The sequence below is a fragment of the Erythrolamprus reginae genome, chromosome Z (assembly GCF_031021105.1).
Source record: "Erythrolamprus reginae isolate rEryReg1 chromosome Z, rEryReg1.hap1, whole genome shotgun sequence".
In the NCBI taxonomy this organism is placed as follows: domain Eukaryota; kingdom Metazoa; phylum Chordata; class Lepidosauria; order Squamata; family Dipsadidae; genus Erythrolamprus; species Erythrolamprus reginae.
Window position 1 is genome coordinate 106,002,516 of NC_091963.1, and position 19,088 is coordinate 106,021,603.

The window sequence follows — 19,088 nt, forward strand, 5'->3', positions numbered from 1 at the left end:
CAGATCTAAGAAAACATTAGAAAACAGCATAAATTCTCAGTTCAAATTTCTAACAGGTTTGCCTGTTTAACGACTTTCCTTTATCTGAAGTCTCAAAGGGTTATCTACCTAATGCCTGAAAATTAGGTGAAGACAAGTTTGTGCTTCATTCTTCATTTTACAAAGAATTTCATTAAACCAGGGATTAATGTAAGCCCCAATATGGTCATTTGTTTTCCTCCAAAATATTAGCTGCTTCTCAAAAGCTATGCATAGCTTTCATACTGGGACACTTCTGAGACTTTATTATCTCCTCACAGCGAAATCTTTATTTTTTGTCAAAGCAGTTGGAGGGGAAACAATTGGAAGACATGCCTTCCTCCTCTTTAAATGGTAGCTTACTCAATTTACTTTCAGTCAACATCTGCAAGTTTTCCACAGTGCTTAGCAGCCTTTTGTCTGGATAGATTAGCCCACATCCATCACTGAAGACAGACTGAACGGGACAAACTCTGCTTTGACCGGATTGTTTTTAAAACTTTCTGTCCATTTAGAACTGTTTATATCGCTGATATCATTCTGTTTGTTTTTATTCTAGAAGCTTCCAGGCAAATTTAAAAACTTGTTTCGTAAATTTGAAAACCTCACGGTAAATCATTCATATTTCCTTTATAAAAGAACTGGTGAAAAAATTGTGACTAAAAGGAATGAAAAATGTGCAACGCAAACAACAAGAGCATCCAGTTCAAATATTTTATTTTATTTTAATCTCACTTTATTATAAACCTTGAATTCTCTCTCTTTTTCTCTTGCATCAAAACTAGATTTTAGGCTACCGTATTGCACTTCCAACAATTAAGATAAAGCTTTCCCCATTATTAAAGTCAGTTTAGATGCTGAAAATCCTAATGTTGTCTAGCAGTCATTCATTTCTTTTCTTAATACAATGGTTAATAAACTGTGTCATAGATAGTCTCCTAGGTAGTTTTCTTGGAACTTTATTTATTTTTTTATTTATTGAGGAGCTGCTAGAATCAAGTGGCAACAAATGGACATTTTACCTGAAAAACAGACCCATTTGTTTGAGCTATGGCAGAATTTTTAATATTCGTAGATTCTTGGCTGTCAGCTAGCATGAAATAAATATAGACCAAGAATGTTGCTTGAAATGCCTTTTAACACTGATATTAAAAAAATGGAGAGGGGGAAAACTAATCACATAAATAGTTTTTCATCATGAAGGTCCACATTCTTAAAAAAGATATTTTCCCCTTTCTTTTTTCCTCTCCTGTTCTTTCAAAGTAATCCTAAATCTGCATAGTTCAAACAGTCATTATTATGATTGGAATGATTTTGAGCCTCCTAGCCTCAAGAAGGATTCATATTTAACACATTTAATTGGTTATATCCATGGCTTGTTCTCTATAGTTTAACTAAAAAATGGGGGTGAGGGAATGGCTGCAGCTGATTCTGTCTCTGCTTTTATCTCAGAAAATGTTGAGTTCTTCATTTCTCTTTTCCATTTTAGGATCCCTGTAGGAATCATAAAAGCTACAGAGAAGTTCTGTCTAGGATGAAACCACCCGTTATCCCCTTTGTGCCCCTCATCCTAAAAGGTTAGTGGTACTTGATGGATTCGGAGTCCTTGCTTTTCTCAAATGGAATGTGTGGAATCCACTGTCACATGGACTGGATGATGTCACCCTCAGCTTGTCTTTCTCCTAGTACAGAAACAATTTACCATTGTGCTTTTCTGCCCTGTTTAAAAAACTGGCGTTTTTAAAAAAAACTAGGTAGGCGACTTTTGTCCTGGCAGAAGTTTAGCCACAGGAGTTTCCCTTTTACTCTTTAATCAGTCTAGGTGAGAGATCTCCAACCTTGGTGATTTGTGGATTTAACTCCCAGAATTCCCTTCTCTAGGCAATATTTCTTTCTATTGGCTGTTGTGTGAAGTTCCTGGTGGCATCCTTCCTGTCCAGTTATTAGCTGTTGCTCTGAATAGACATTTCCAGCATCTCTTTATGGATGAAGAAGAGCATGCTCATTTTATTTATTTATTTTATTTATTTATTAGATTTGTATGCCGCCCTTCTCTGTAGACTCGGGGCGGCTCACAACAAGAACAGGAATAATGTAAGAACAAATCTAATAATTTAAAAAACACTAAAAACCCCATTATTAAAAGCAAACACACACACAGACATACCATGTATAAACTGTATAGGTCCGGGGGAGATGTCTCAGTTCCCCCATGCCTGACGGCAGAGATGGGTCTTAAGAACTTTACGAAAGGCAAGGAAGGTGGGGGCAGTTCTAATCTCCGGGGGGAGCTGGTTCCAGAGGGTCGGGGCCGCCACAGAGAAGGCTCTTCCCCTGGGTCCCGCCAAACGACATTGTTTCGTCAAGGGGACCCGGAGAAGGCCAACTCTGTGGGACCTAACCAGTCGCTGGGATTCGTGCGGCAGAAGGTGGTCCCAAAGGTGTTCTGGTCCGATGCCATGAAGGGCTTTATAGGTCATAACCAACACTTTGAATTGTGACCGGAAATTGATCGGCAACCAATGCAGACTGCGGAGTGTGGGTGTAACTTGGGCATACCTTGGGAAGCCCATGATTGCTCTCGCAGCTGCATTCTGCACGATCTGAAGTTTCCAAACACTTTTCAAAGGTAGCCCCATGTAGAGAGCATTACAGTAGTCGAACCTCGAGGTGATGAGGGCATGAGTGACTGTGAGCAGTGAGTCCCGGTCATGCAAAGCTTGAATTGCTCTCTGCTATTCACTTATGCAATACATCAATTGGGGAAGCAGCGGCTGGTCAGAGAGGGCTAGTTCCTTGGCTTCCTCCCTGCCTCTTCTTCCCACTGGCAGAGGAGTGACATTTTGGACTTTTTTTAAAAAAAAAACCCAATCAAAATTGACAAGAGTTTTGCAGGAAGTGCCAGGCATGAGGAGGAACGTAAACAAAAGATCTGTCAATAGAAACCGCGTGCCCTGAAGCCAATGCAGGCATAGAAAGAAAACCAACCAGCAAGACTGGGAGAGATTAAAAAAACAAGAAAATCAAGAAATTGGTGGCTGTAATAATCACCATCAGACAGAACATTTGGTGAACACTATTGCCAATTTTAGATTTGAGTAGAAATCTGGATTTCAGGCAGCTCTTTTCTTACAAGGATTCATTTAGCAACCATTCAAAGTTGCAATACCACTGGAAAAGGGATTTTTGGCTGTTTTTCACACTTGTGACCCTTTCCAGTATACCCCATGGTCACATGAACAAAATTCATGTGTTTGGCAGACAGGATGTACAGTATTTATGAAAGTTTGTCCATGGACCATCTAGTCACTATTTGTAACCTTTCCCGTCAACTTTCGACAAACAAAGCCAGTGAGAGAAGCCAGATTTGCTTAATGCCCACATGATTCACTTAACAACTGCAGTGACTTGCAAAATGGAATAACAACTTCCTTGCTTAGTAACATACATTTTGGGCTCAGTTGTGGTCGTAAGTTGAGGATTATTTTTACAGTTCCTTAAGGCCTATCTGTTTCAGGATAGGAGACAAGCATCTTAACGTCTGTTATGCAGGACAGTCCTCAGCAAATCTAGTCTTACACTTAATTCTGAAGTCAGGATATTTGGAACAATAATAATACAATAGTCTAAAAAGTCATAATACTTAGCCAGGATGACCTTTGCGGTGGTAACTAAGAAATTATAGGTAGTCCTCAATTTACAATAGTTCATTTAGTGACTGATCAAAGTTACAATGGTACTGAAAGAGATATGATTTTTTTTTAAACTTACATCCATTGCAGCATCCCCGTGGCCCTGAGATCAAAATTCAAGACACTTGCAATTGACTCATATTTATGATGGTTTTAGTGTCCTGGAGATCATGTGAACAACTTTATGACTTTATGACAAGCAAAGTCAATGGGGAAGCCAGATTCATTTACCAACCCTGTTATTAATTTAACTGCAGTGACAAAAAATGTCACAAAATGGGACATAACCCACTAAGCAACTGTCTTAGAAACAGAAATTTTGGGCTCAGTTGTTGTAATAAGTCGAGGACTTTGTATGGAGTTTAAATTGAACACATCTAGACAGTACTCCGTTACTCCCAAGATGTTCAAGAAGTAGAATCTATTCAGGAAAAAGTTTTGTGTTCATGAGAAAATCTATTTGTGATAGTGTTTTAAAGACAAAATATATTTTTACATTCTTTATCATCACTACTCAGATGCTTTTGGTATGTTTTTTGCAGAATTAATATCTCAATGAAGCATAAATAGAGGGTTTTCTTCTAACTCCATTCCAATTGCAGCGAAGTAGAAGTATTTGATTACTTAGCCATATCTTTTTAGAAGTTAGAAATGAATTGTTGCTTTTTACCTTTTTCTCAATGTACTTTTCTTCTTTTCCCCTTCTCTTCTCAGACTTGACATTTTTGCATGAAGGTAGCAAAACCTTAGTGGATGGATTAATCAATGTAGAGAAACTGGTAAGAACATGTATCAAATAATTCTCAGTTTTCTTTACTGTATACTTCATAGCGACTTTAATTTCCCAGTTTACCAAACGGAATCAATCATGTCATTAAAGGGGAATAAATCTAAAGTTTGTCTTGTCCAATGGCACCCAACTGTTTGGGCACCACCAACTGGTGCTGAGAAGAGGTTTTTCCGTGGCCTAGAGGAGGGTCGGTTTTGTAGACTGCCTGCATCCTGTGGATGGGGCTTCGCTTGTTTGCGTGGCCTGGTTTCTGGCATGCTATGGCCTGGATCCCTGGCCTGGTCCATCTTCTCTCAGGGCATCCTTAAGAGAAAAATTAGTTAGTCTCCGTAAGGAAATGCAATTTTAAAGCATCAGAAAAATTGTAAAATGATGTATTAACTCAGATAGTTGTAAAATCTTTGAGAGGTGCATGCAGGAGACATTTGCTTTCTAAGGTGGGCTAAATGTCTGATTGGACCTCTAGACAATTTGCCATTTGTAAGGATATAAAAACTATACACAATGAAAGGCCAAAGAAGATGCTGCATGATTTGGCACTCTCTCTCTTGATGAAACTGATTTGCCCCCATGATAAATATGAAAAAAGCACTTGCAAGACTGTTGTTTCTGTTTCTTGCCAAATTTGTGCTAGTTTTCTTTTATCACAATCACAATGTGCTGCCACTGGTAGGTACACTTGGTTCCTAAATTATATGGAACTTGCACTGAAGGTAAGACAAAGATTTTTATTTTTTATTTCTAAGTGCCTTTTCCCTCCTATAAAGATTCTGAAGGGAAAGGCTAGGCTTTTCTTACCTGCAAAATGCAGCTGGGAAATTTTTGATTCCGAATCTATAAGCTTTGGAATAATTTAAACAGGGGTATTTCTTTCACTTATTCTTTGGAATAAAATTCCTTCAAATTAAAACCTGTTTCAATTTTTTACTGGGACAAAATTATTTCACTTATTTTCGCATCCAGTACAGAAAAATGAATTTCAGGTTTGTAATCTGAATTACCATTGGTCTGTTTAGACTGGAATTATCAACACGACTGTCAATGGTTTTTCAGATGAGGATAAGATTTTGAGTCCTGTCTGAAACTTGTTCTCAAAACATTTTGCATGCAAAACAAATGTATTTATTAGATTTGTATAAATGGTTTGTCATCAAGACGTGTTCCTTCCAAGAGCTCACATTCAAAGCTGTGATGCATTTGCAACTTCATTATTACACTAGACATCGCTTTTGTGATTTCTCTCCTTCACAGATACAAGCACACAGCCAATTTCGCACAAAGCTAAAAAAAACCCTTAGGTGCTGCTGTATATTATACTCATTTATTTTGCAACAATCTCTTTACACTATTATAAAAACAAAGAAGATGTTTATTCATTTCCTCTCCCTGGCATATAAATCCAATAAACAAACAAACAACAAATATATTAATCTGCAATGTTGAACAATTCAGAAGGAGAATTTCACAGGTATAACAGGTGACATGGCAGAGCCCATAAGGTGGCGATTTAGCATCCATACCTGGCCATTTATTCAAAATCTCCTGTGCTCCTTTTCCTTCAGGAAGGGAAGCCTAGGTTTCAGCCTTTGCAATTGGGGAGAGAAAAGAGGTTGTGCTGTGCACAGATGGCCTCTTGAATTAGCTCCATTCAAGCACTCTTTAACATAAAACACTTACCATGAGAGCGTGCTGGTTGAATCCTATCCCCTACTGACATCTCTGAAATGACATCAGCTTCCTATAACCATTGCCTGTTCCTTGCAGCTGCAAAGCAGGGAACGGCCAGTAATGCAGATTTCTCCCCGATACAGAAACTCACATATATATATAGTTGTATGCGCAGCTAGGCACAAGTGAGTTTCCAGTTCACATTAAATTTATTAATATATTTTTAATTTATTTAATTTATTTATTAATTAATTTTCTATGCTGTTCATTTTACTGTTACAGCAACTCTAGGCTGCTTATAAGTGGAAGAGTCCTACAAAATAATTATAATTAGAGGAATTTTTTTTTAAAAAAAAGCTAAAAACCAACACAGTGGGCAACCTTGGAGGTAGGAATCTTCTCTACCCATTCAACCATTTCAACGTGGTCCCAGGTCAAGTGGCATGCCAAGTTTTCAGGCTCTTCTGGAAGGCCAAGAGTGTGGGGGTGGATCTAACATTTCCAACAAGAGGATATTTCAGAGGGTGGGAGCCACAGCTGAAAAGGCTCTTCTTCTTCAGTCAAAATTCTTTGGGATCCGAAGTAGGCCCTTTCCACTGGATCAAGTGAGGCAAAAGTCCCATCAGGGTGAGTTGGCTCCTCAGATATAAGTAACTCAAAGTGGCAAACATAAATAATACTTCCTTGTTCTCTTGTCCTACAATAACCTCGTGAAATGGGCTGGCTGAGAGTTGGTGACAGGCCAGTCTCCCAGTTAGTTTTCAGGACTAAAGTGGGTCTAAACTTAGTGTCTTAATTTCTAGGCCATTACCTTAACCACTAGACCAATTCTCACATAGAAGATTTGTTCCTGTTATGCTGAAGGAACAATACATGAAGGAAGGTATTGCTCTGAGTATTCTGGATGTAATATTGCCCGAACAGGGATATTTTCTGCAGAAATGATGGATTTATTTTACCAAAACTTTCTCAAAAGTTTCTTGGTGGAGGGCAAATATCATAATTTGAAATGGCAAATTCTAATTCTCCTATCATTAAAATTATTTTTATTATTATAGCACATAGAGAATACAATTAAAACTGCTTTAAACACAAATTGTATTCTCTATGTGCTATTTTTTTTTAATTCATCACAAGCTTTATAACTTTATACTATCCTGGTGAAAGAAGGTGAAGGCAGAAATGATGGGAAGGGGAAATCTGTGGAGCATATATGGAAGAAACAGGTTTGTTTTTCTAAAAAGATAGAGTAGCGGAGGGGGTATCTCTTGATAAAGGGCGATTTATAGCACTAATGGGAACTTAACGATTGGAATGCTAGCATCTCACCCTTAAGGACATTGTTCAATAATTCCCCTGAAATCTCTCTCCCCCCTTACAAAATAGAAGAAAGCAAGCAGGGGCTTCAGGGAAGATGTGTGACAAAGTAGGAATATATTTTATTTATTTATTTATTTATTTTGTCCAATACACAATGAGTGATTTAGTAGGTATATATATATATATATATACAGTATACATATATACATATAGTAAAATACATGATGAAGCTTATAGAGGAGATACTCATAGTAAAATATATCTAAGAAAGAATAGAAAAGAAGATATAGTAATAGAACATATCAATGAAAGAATAGAAGGAGAGATATAGGAATAGAAGAAAGGTATAGGAGATATAGGTGAGCAATAGGACGGGATGGAAGGCACTCTAGTACACTTGTACTCGTCCCTTATTGTTTCATTATTGTTTCATTATGGATGATTCTCTGTGTCAGCATGCTCAGTGTCAATAGCCTGACCTTTGGGCAGAGGGTTTTGCTCTTTTGATTAGCCCAGGGAAGATGGCTGGGCCCTTGGTATTTATACCAGGCCGCACTGATCAGATTTACAGATTGTTGACTCAATATGGCGATCCCACCCCTATAGCATATGTTGTCCAAGGTGACATCTGAAGAGTGCTATATTCCTTTCTTCACAACAGAATACCTTACTAAACCAGACTTGAAATTTTGGGCCTAGATAATTTAGAACTATGCTGCCTTTGATCCAGTGAAGGGCTACAATTTTTTTTACCACCATGCTGTGGGCATGGCTTATTTTGTGGGTGTGGCTTGCCAGCCATGTGACCAGGTGGGAGTGGCTTGTCGATCATGGGACTGGGGGTGGCTTAAAGGTCATATGACATGCTTATAGGTGGCCAACTTGACGTGACTCACATCAAGGGTTTGGGTTAGGGTGTCTGGCATTTCCTCGCCTCAAGGAGATACAATTCCCCTATTTACTATTACTGAACATCCAAAATATACTACAGTATTTAATTCTATGTATATATGCCATATGTGAACATACATATTACACACAGGCACACAAAAATATACATTATCTATTATATAAACTGTATGTGTATGTACACACACACGCGCACACACAGCTCTTCTAAAATTATACACATTCAACCTCATTTACTATGATAGGAAAAACCTACCCAGAGCCCAGAAGGGAAAGAAAGAAAAACATTCAAAATTTTGCTACCGGTACTGTGTACCTGACCGTACCCGTAGGAGCCCAACACTGCTTTAATCTGATCTAAGTGTAGCACATAAAAGTATCTGCTACAATGTCCTACCTGTCAATAGCTACTTCAGCTTCAACCGCAACAATACACGAGCCCACAATAGATGCAAATATAATGTAAACTGCTCTAAGCCTCCCCGAGTCTACGGAGAGGGGCGGCATACAAATCTAATTAATAATAATAATAATAATAATAATAATAATAATAATAAAAAACATGATTGCAAAAAACTTGACTTCAGCAACAGAGTGGTCATTGCATGAAACAAATTACATGGCTCTGTAGTTTCTTCCCCAAACCCCCAAAACTTTAACTTTATACTGTCTGCCGTTGACCTCACCCCATTCCTAAGAGGTGTATAAGGGGCTTGTGTAAGCACATCATCGCCTCTAATATACCCACGTATTTGTAAAATTTCCTGTACTCATAACCATGCTTGCACTTCTTATATATTCACAATCATATTTATACTTTGTTTATACTTTGTTTGCAATTATATACACGCTGGACAAAATAAATAATAAATAAAAGATCTGGGGCTGCTTTTCAAAATATTTTGTGAGATGTGCAGGGAAAATGAGGGTCTAGCAGAGATGACTGAGTTTTGGGAAGGAGAAAGGGCTAGTCCATTCCCTGTATAGTTTGCTCCCTTCCACCCCTACCCGAAGGCATACAGGTTTTATTGTTCAGCTTGGCGTAGTAAGACCGAAAGCCTTTTTCTCTGCTGCAAAGGCATAAGGAGAAACGGATGCTGGAGGCTAGAGCTGTTCTAATTTTCTGCCTCAGAGCCCATCTTTCTCTGCCTTTCCTTTCCTGCTGAGGCTGTTCACCCTGCTAGGATGTAACGAGTCGCGAGAAAAACACTCAGCGTTATTTTAGTCCCTGCTGTAGGACTGGGGAAGGGTAGGAATGATTGACTTTCGCCTCCAGCAAGTCTGAGCAAATGCAGTCTGACAGTGGGAGGATGGGAGGGCTACGGCTCCCTCCCCTCCTGCATCTCGCCTCCTGCCCCGGGGAGATTATCTAGGGGTGAGTCCGCCGTACAGTGTCTAGCTCAGTGGGACAGTGGAGTTACCATGGCAACAGTTTTGCAGAAGCTCCTGCAGCTCTCCTTGTTAAGAGACAAATGTGAGGGAGAGGTGTTCAGTGCCCACGTTGGCCCAGATTTTTTAGTCTCTGGGGAAGAGGATACGGTGGTGGAAGTGGTGGTATACAAACGAGGTTACATCTTGGTCAGCGAAGCCCTAGTTTTTCTTAAGATCTCACCCCCAGCCTCTGGCCTAGATGTGCATTGTGTGAAATGCAGAATTATTTGGAGGCTGGGCATTCATCTCTTTCCGATTACAGAAATAAAAGTTCTGTAATTATTTATATAAGGTGTTTCCAACAAGCCTGTTTATCCAAAAGAACATGCTCAGCACAATATGGAGCTCTCTTTTTTAATTTTTTGAAGTTGCTTTTGGCTATTTTTAACAGCACGCATCTTAGATGGCATTTTGGGGATTTTAGTGGGGGGAAGAGGAACACATTATTTTGAATGTCTGACAAAAATGATCTTGGCTGTTCTGGAAAAAAATAAAAAGGGTGTTAGCGTTCAAGAGATCCTATAGTTGTGGGCTAAATTGGAAAATCAAATAAGCATTTTAGAAGAAAGTGATGGCAAACCACCACCATATTGTTGCTAAAAATAAAAACACCTCCAATATGGATAGGGCTGTGAAATCAGCAGGAATGGAGCTTGGAAGGAAAAAAAATTGCCTTTCTATAGGATTCATAAGCTTCTGTGAAACAGAAGAACAAGTGAGAACTTTGAAAAATGATGGAGTTATGCAGAGTCTGAAACTTGCTAATAGATTACACAAAGGAAAGTACTTTTTGAAAATAATAAACTGCAGACTTTTAAGAGTTTGCTGACCACTTTCTATCAAGTTAAAAAGTAACTTTTTGATCTGCAGAACAATGTTGTAGTTGTTTGAAAAGAAAATTTACCAGTGCAATTGAATAAGACATTGCTGAAAATTTACATACAATAAAAGGTTTCAGTCTATCTCAAAATCTTATCAAGGATATTACAGTGATTAATTGATAATCTGTCTCATATTTAACCTGCATTACCAACTTGTCTCCCCAACTTCTCCCCAAGTTAAGTTCTATATTTCTGTGCTTCCAATGTAGCTTACAATTACAAAATCTTACGCCATAACTAAAATATGTTAGTTACTGTATGTGTTAAGGTCTATAATATGAAAATGCTGTTAATTAACCCTACATAGTGCTTTGCTTGAGGGTTAGTTACATTTTACCATCAATCAATAGTAATTTTTTTGTTAAAAGAGAAATAGAAATTCCTTTCACTTCACCTATTTTTCATTTCATCAATCGATATTACAAAAATAGAACTTTAAAACAGCATTCCAATATGGTTCTTGCTGCAGTAAGTCAGCAATCATTTTAATAAAATATTTTACTTATATGTAAGTTGATGAAACTTTTAAAATTTTTATTCCCGCTTTTTACATATACAAGTTAAGGCAGAAATAATACTAATTCTCCTCTCTTCTTTTATTTTCCTCGCAAAAACATAAGGTTGATAAAATATTTCTTTAATAAAGTAATTTTAAGTCCTGCCAACCCTTGCTTGATTATGGTTCTTAACAAAATCTAGTGAGTCCTGAAAATGAGAGTGATTCAATCTGATAGCAAAGCCATCTGTATGTTAAACAAAAAACAGATAAGACAGATATTCTTGAATAAATAGGACTGCTCCGATTTATTGGTTGAGCTCTCCCTCTGCTGGTGAAAACGTGCATTCCATCCAGCATCCCTTTGAGGGTGAGAAAATGTATATGATGGGGTTTCCTTCATTGTACTATTCATACTGGTAGGTTTGTTAATATAGCATTACAAAGATCATTAGGATTTAAGAAGTGAGTGTACCTTTTCAGTTTATACTCAAGCTTTGAATCTGACCTTTGCTGAAAATAATGGATTGATTAAATTATATTTTAAAAAAATCTGAGCACTTAATACAGTAATACTTCTTTTTTCATGTGTGATGCGTTCCAAGACCATCCATGAAAAACAAATTTCCGTGAAGTAGAGAAAAGATATTTTTTTATGTATTTAAGGACTATTTGGACTTTTAAAATCCACCCTTTGCATTAAACAGTCATTCTATAATGTTTCTCAGCTGGAGCTACATGTGATATCTTACCAGTTTCTTTAATAGAGTACAGTAGTATTGTAGAAGAATTTTATGAATTTATAATGGATTTAAAATTTTCAATGGATTTAAGCCCCCTTTGAAAACCCGTGAAATAGCGAATCCGCAAAAGATGGACCGCGAAGTAGTGAGGGGTTACTGTATATAAAAATAGTTTTTTTAAAAATCCCCCAAAATATTAATATATGGAGGTGTTAAATTCTCTCTTAACAATAGACATAAAAAGCTCCCACCACCACTACTGATAATGGCTTGGGGAAAGAGCTGTTGTTAATGCTTTTTAAAAAGGCAATAAGCTGGGACTCATGCAAGTCACAAGAAGAATGCTGTTGTAGACAAGCAGCTCCTGCAACAGAGAAGACCTGCCTTCTGAGTCCTGCTAGAGGATATTGCTTGATTGATGGAATCAGGAATAAGCTAAATCTGCTAGATCTTACAGGACAGGCAGAAGTCCCAGGAAACAGATAACTAGGCCTCATGACATCTAGATCTTTAAAAATGTCAACCAGAGCCTTAAATGTCACTCAGAAGCTGAGGAATACCCAGTTAACAGAGAAATAGAATTCCTTTCTCTTCACCGATTTTTCATTTCATCAATCGATATTACAAAAATAGAACTTTAAAACAGCATTCCAATATGGTTCTTGCTGCAGTAAGTCAGCAATCATTTTAATAAAATATTTTACTTATATGTAAGTTGAAGAAACTCTTTTAAAAAAATTATTCCCGCTTTTTACATATACAAGTTAAGGCAGAAATAATACTAATTCTCCTCTCTCCTTTTATTTTCCTCACAAAAACATAAGGTTGATAAAATATTTCTTTAATAAAGTAATTTTAAGTCTTGCCAACCCTTGCTTGGTTATGGTTCTTAACAAAATCTTCTAGTGAGTCCTGAAAATGAGAGTGATTCAATCTGATAGCAAAGCCATCTGTATGTTAAACAAAAAACAGATAAGAAGACAGATATTCTGGAATAAGTAAGGACTGCTCCGATTTATTGGTTGAGCTCTCCCTCTGCTGATGAAAATGTGCATTCCATCCAGCATCCCTTTGAGGGTGAGAAAATGTATATGATGGGTTTCCTTCATTGTATAAGATAAGAAGACAGATATTCTGGAATCAATAGGACTGCTCCGATTTATTGGTAGAGCTCTCCCTCTGCTGGTGAAAACGTGCATTCCATCCAGCATCCCTTTGAGGGTGAGAAAATGTATATAATGGGGTTTCCTTCATTGTACTATTCATACTGGTAGGTTTCTTAATATAGCATTACAAAGATCATTAGGATTTAAGAGGTGAGTGTACATTTTCAGTTTATACTCAAGCTTTGAATCTGACCTTTGCTGAAAATAATGGATTGATTAATTTATATTTTAAAAAATCTGAGCAGCTTAATAGGACTTCTATTTGAGAAAAGGTATAATTGGTTCACGCAATGCGAAAACAGCTTCCCTTGCCCCCTGGAGGCCCCCTGGAGGCTGGAAATGGCCTATTTCCCAACTTTAGTTAGACCCAGTAGGCTCGTGTTTCACCCTCCCCAGGCTCCAAAGGCTTTCCTGGAGCTGGAGGAGGGTAAAAATGACCTCTTCCATCCCCCTGGAGGCTCTCTGGAAGCCAAAAATGTCCTCCCAGAGCCTCTATGCAAGCCAAAAATCAGCTGGCCAGCACACACATGCACATTGGAGCTGAGCTAGGGCAACGGCTCACGTGCCAGCAGGTATGGCTCCGCGTGCCACTTGTGGCACCCATGCCATAGGTTTGCCATCACTGCTATAGATCATGGGCTTGACTGTTCTCTTCCCATCCACTTCATTTCTGAAACTGGCCATGGAGAAAAGAGGAGAATCACCGTAACACTATGTTTCCCACTCTCTGCAGAAGGATACTATGACCAATGTGATTGAAAGCTATTGAAAGAGCAAGATGGTTGCACTTCATCAACTTAATTGTACCAGCTCATCTACAAGCATGATCAATGTAGTTTCTATACTGCATCAAACACTGGTTCAAACCTTCACTTAAAAGGGCTTAGATACTTTGTTTTCTTTAGTGCCTTTTATAAATAAAATCCAACCACCTCCTGGGTCTAACCTCCTTCTTCAAAAAAAGATTTATCAAATGTGTGATAAAGACAAACCTCCTCTATGAAGTTGGAAAAACAGTACTTTAGCTGTTTACAAATGAAATATGGTCAATATTCTTTGGCATGATCGAAATTTAGATGTGTTTTTTCCATCTCTATTCTCTTTTGCAGCATTCAGTTGCAGAAAAAGTACGCACTGTCAGGAAATGCCGAAGTCGACCTCTCTGTAAGTATTACATCACAAGTGGGGCTACTTATATATGGTATTAGTATGGTTAGCTATGAAACATTTAACAGAACATGGAAGAAACACAATCTCTGAATAAATAATCTAGAATTTTAAACTGATCCATATATTGCTATGATATGCTGAGTTTTGTTTAAATAATTAGCTGAACCTAAATGTCATTGTGGTGGTGTAATGGTTTTTTTGTAGCAAATCTACCCAGGCATTAGTTTGATTCATCTGCCACTTTAGGTCATAGTAAATATCTGGCATCAGAGCAGAGGTGGGTTCCTCCTGGTTCACACCAGTTCACCCGAACTGGTAGCAACCTGCTGGGGATGTCACAATGACATCACAAAATCGGTTCGGTCGATGCCAGTCTGTGGAAGCCGCCATCTTTTTAAAAAAAAAAAAAATTTTTTTTTTAAAAATATATTTTTGAAAAAAAATATTTTTGAAATTTTTCCTGGGTCTTTTTTCTTCTGTGCATGTGCAAAAGTTGAGTTTCTGGCACTATGCACGTGTCGCCATTTTGTTTTCAGCTTTTGGAGGGGTGATTTTTTTTAAACAAAAATGGCAATGTGCATGCCTGTGTGAAGCATGCATGCGCTCACATGGTACAGGAAGAAGCGAACCACCAGCGAGGTAAGTTAGAACCCACCCATGCAACAGGAGCCTGCTTAAAGTGCTGCCTCCTTCTCTGAGTAGCACAGCTGCAAAACCATGAGTAATTTAAGGATGAACTGTGATGTATGACTATTATGTCTTGCTCACTTGGCTAGGGAGGGCAGATAATTTAAAATCTCCCTTCTTCCAAAGTTTCCACCATAAAGGACACTTATACTTAGTCAACGAAGCAGTGGATGTGATGTACCAGTGCTTGGAGGCTGTTGGGATCTGGATGGGTGTCAACAGACTCAAACTCAACCCGGTCAAAGGAGCGGAAGATTCTCCCCTCTTGTCTGCCTGGGTTTCTCTCTCTGGCACAGTGTATGGGAGGCAACCTCGCGCCGGGTATATGGGAGGGACGTGCTCCTCTTCACTGCCTCCGAGTCCCTCTTTTTTTTTTTAAGCCTTAAAGTTCTTTCTTAATCTCTCCAGCACTGTATTTAGTTCTCCTTCAGAAGTTGTGAATGCCCCAACACTAGAAGCTTTTAAGCAGATGTTGGATAACTATCTGTTTGAAGTAGTGTAGGGTTTCCTGCCTAAGCAGGGGTTTGGACTAGAAGACCTCCAAGGTCCCTTCCAACTCTGTTGTTGTTGTTATAAGGTGTTTCCAAGCTTCTTTCAATCCTTTAATTGCACAATCACTGCAGCTTCGCCAGCTTAAAAAAGCCAAATTCAGTCCATTAAATCCTCTGAATGGGTTAATTTATCAGATATTTTAGGAGACAATATTGTGCTGCACCTAAGATGCAGTTGCAACTGTTACTGGATTCATAACAGGATGAGATGCTATGATTTGCTTAGCTATAGGTCAGTGATGGCGAACCTATGACACAGGTGCCACAGGTGGAACGCAAAGCATATCTGCTGGCACACAAGCTGTTACAATAGCTCACCTTCAATATGCATGTAAGTGCCGGCAAGCTGATTTTTGGCTGCACAGAAGCTCTGGGAGGGCGTTTTGGACTTCCAGAGAGCCTCTGGGGGGATGGGGAGGACATCTTTACCCCCTCCCCAGCTCCAGGGAAGCCTTTGAAGCCTGGGGAAGTCAAAACATGAGTCCACCGTGCCTACCAAAAGTTGGGAAACAGGCTGTTTCCAGCCTCCAGAGGACCTCCCGGGGGGGGGGGGAGTTAAGCTGTTTTTGCCCTCCCCAGGCACTGAATTATGGGTGTGGGCACTCGCACATGTGTGATAGTGTGCACCCATACTCTTTCGGCACTCGAGAAAAAAAGGTTTGCCATCACTGCTATAGGTTATACAGTAAGTCACAGTTGACTGAGTTCATATATTATAGTAAGTCATAAATTGTAATTTATAAATCAGCTGATGGGTTTGCACACTAAGCCAAACAAACAACTAAGTTATGGCTTAGCATTTTGTGTGACCTTAGCCTGTAGTTTGTTCAACAGACCATTATTAAATAAGCCACGATTTCATAAAACGTAAAGCCTAGTATGTGTAATGGCAAAGTTCCCTAAATAATATTTTTCTTCCTTTCTTCCACAGGTTTGGAGATGGAGTCATCTCCTCAGCAGCTACAGACAAAGGCTTATGTCCGTCAATTCCAGGTTATTGACAATCAGAATTTGCTCTTTGAACTCTCTCACAAGCTGGAGTCAAACAGCCAGTGAAATTCCTGTCCATATGCAGGCCTTGTTTAAAAAGAATGTTTACTCTGTATGATACTTGAGCACTTTTTGGATGTACAGGGGATCCACCTAGGCTTTGCCTTAGTTGTAGAGGCAAGTATGGAGTCATGAGATGGCAAGGATGAAGAGTCTTTGTCATGGCTGGCCCAAGGCACGTTGGTGGAAAATTTAATGGCACCTTGAAATCTCACCGATTAGAGTGAGACACAATCTGTTGGGAAGCTCTCTTGCTAGATTCATCCATCCATGTTGATGTCAGAGCTGAAAAACCCAAATAGCACCTTTTTTAGTTGCTTTATAATATAGTGAGCAATTTCATTGTGTCTTAACTCTTAATCAAGCCTATCAGTTAATAATAATTCATATGCAGGAAATTTTTCCAAAAGGTTTCAATCTATTGGTCAATCTGTTGGGTTTTTTTAACTCTGCTACCTTTATTGTCAGTCAAACTACTGTATTAACAACTGAGGTGGCCATCCTATACTGCCTCGTGGGGAAGCTCCATATACCTCCCTTTCACAGGACTCTTAAGACAGACAATAAAATGTCCAGAAGAGATGGAACAGCTTTATAGCCATCACATTCAATTGGATTTCTTGACTGAGGTTTTCACTGAAGATTGGAACCCTATTGATCAAATTTACCTCTCCATCACGAGTAAAAATGACAAATCCTTGAAAATTACAAATATTTTAAATCAGATTAATAAGCTTCCAATCTCAATAATTGGTAAAAGAGCAGTTGCCAGAGGCAGCGTGTGCATAAATATCAAAAAGCATTTATTTTTTTATAGTTAATATCTTATTAAAATATTTCTATAGTGTTAATGTACATTTATATTTCCTTCTGAAAAAGCCTGCCGAGGAAGCATTTTAAGGTTACCAGGAGATTCTCAGTCCTCCAGGGTTGATTTTCCCTGACTGTTAATCATAACCATGCATTTCAAAATCTAATTTTAATTGAGGTGAGAAAATCTTGTTAATATCCAGCCACAATAGATATATTGTATTTCTATTCTCTGGGATTTAAAATAATGAAAATTTTAAAAATTTTAAATGCATACAAAAATAATTATCTGCTGTACTTCATTAATAGAGTATGTTTACTCAACAGATTTTAATTAACCTGAACAATTCCCATTCTGCTGAGAATCACTATTTTATAGTCCTAGGCTGCATCAACAGAGGGGATAGTATCAAGATCACATGAAGTGCTAGTACTTCTTTATACTGCTTTGGTAAGATTAAACTCAGAATACTGCATCAAGTTTTGGTCCTCATGATACAAAAGAGACTCTAAAAAGAGTGCAGAGAAGAGCAACAAAGATGATTAGGGGACTGGAGACTAAAGCATATGAAGAATGGTTGCAGGAGCTAAATATATCTAGTCTTATAAAGAGACGACTAGGAGTGACATGATACTGGTGGCAGTCTTCCAATATCTAAGGAGCTGCCACATAAAAGAGAGGGTCAACCTCTTCTGCAAAACTTTGGAAGACAGGACAAGATGGAAACTTATTAAGGAGAAATCCAACTTCTAGAACTAAGGAGAAAATTCCTGACAATGAGAAGAATAATCAATGGAATGACTTGCCTCCAGAAGCTCTGGGTGCCTCATCAGTGGAGGCTTTTAGAAGAGATTGGACAATCATTTGTCTGACATAATATAGGTGAGCAAGGTGCTGAACTAGAAGATCTCCTCTAAATCTGTTATTCTGTTCCTCAACTTGATCTTCAACTTCGACTAAACTCAATCAACATTTTTTCAGGAAGCCATAAAAGATACAATCCATGATTCTGGATGCTATCTAGGCATTGAATACATCTGAAGGAACTGAATACATTTATATTTGAACATTTAGAAGGAGAGCAAAGCAATGTATCCCTCTTGGGGTGGCTCTGAAAAGGGTCATTGTAGTTATCAACATCAACAAGGCTGAAGGTAGCAAGGCTACCATATCTGGTCTGCAAAAACCTGGGTCAACAGTGTTTATGTCTTCTACTGGTCATGTGAATTTATACAGCTCAGATATGGTGCCTACAGCTTCAATTACTATGAAGAACCAGGATGGGATATAACCATTTAATCTCATATTAATAAGGTTTTCCTTTTCTTTCACGAGACAATTGTAAGAACATTAGAAATGTTTAATTATTCCATACTATGCACACAAATATAATGGCAGATAAAACAAATTTTGCCTTTGGTCTTGTAAAATAGGTATAATGCAGCGAAGGAGGATATCCGGACTACTGGACTTCCCATGATTTGTGGTCTCCACAGCTCCCCTCCCCCCCATCAAGCAATTCCTCTTGTCTAAAAGATTTTATTGATTGCACTAGAAGCCTTTTTTAAGGTTAATTGTTGTAACAAAGGAGTTGATTCCTAAAGAGGAGGGAACACAGTTGTAGAGGAAAAGATTTAGATCTTAACTGTGGATAAAACTGCAATAAATTGTCAAGGTAATACAGGATTAGGCAATATTTCTGCCT

The 19,088-nt window shown here is 38.3% G+C and overlaps 1 protein-coding gene across 2 annotated transcripts in view; it reads left to right on the plus strand.

The window, feature by feature from the left end:
• The window catches only part of RAPGEFL1 (Rap guanine nucleotide exchange factor like 1), a 75,189-nt gene extending 57,286 nt beyond the window's left edge, over window positions 1-17,903 (plus strand). Inside the window, exons 11-16 of one of the 2 annotated variants that reach the window (XM_070726578.1) lie at window positions 578-628; window positions 1,508-1,595; window positions 4,425-4,489; window positions 14,224-14,278; window positions 16,454-16,515; window positions 17,710-17,903. In XM_070726578.1, the coding sequence (XP_070582679.1) occupies window positions 578-628; window positions 1,508-1,595; window positions 4,425-4,489; window positions 14,224-14,278; window positions 16,454-16,515; window positions 17,710-17,805 (417 nt within the window). In that variant the 3' untranslated portion in view covers window positions 17,806-17,903. Of the gene's footprint in view, window positions 1-577; window positions 629-1,507; window positions 1,596-4,424; window positions 4,490-14,223; window positions 14,279-16,453; window positions 17,424-17,709 lie in introns of those variants that run through there. The other variant, XM_070726579.1, reaches the window with a different exon arrangement.
• The last annotated feature ends 1,185 nt before the right edge of the window (window positions 17,904-19,088 follow it).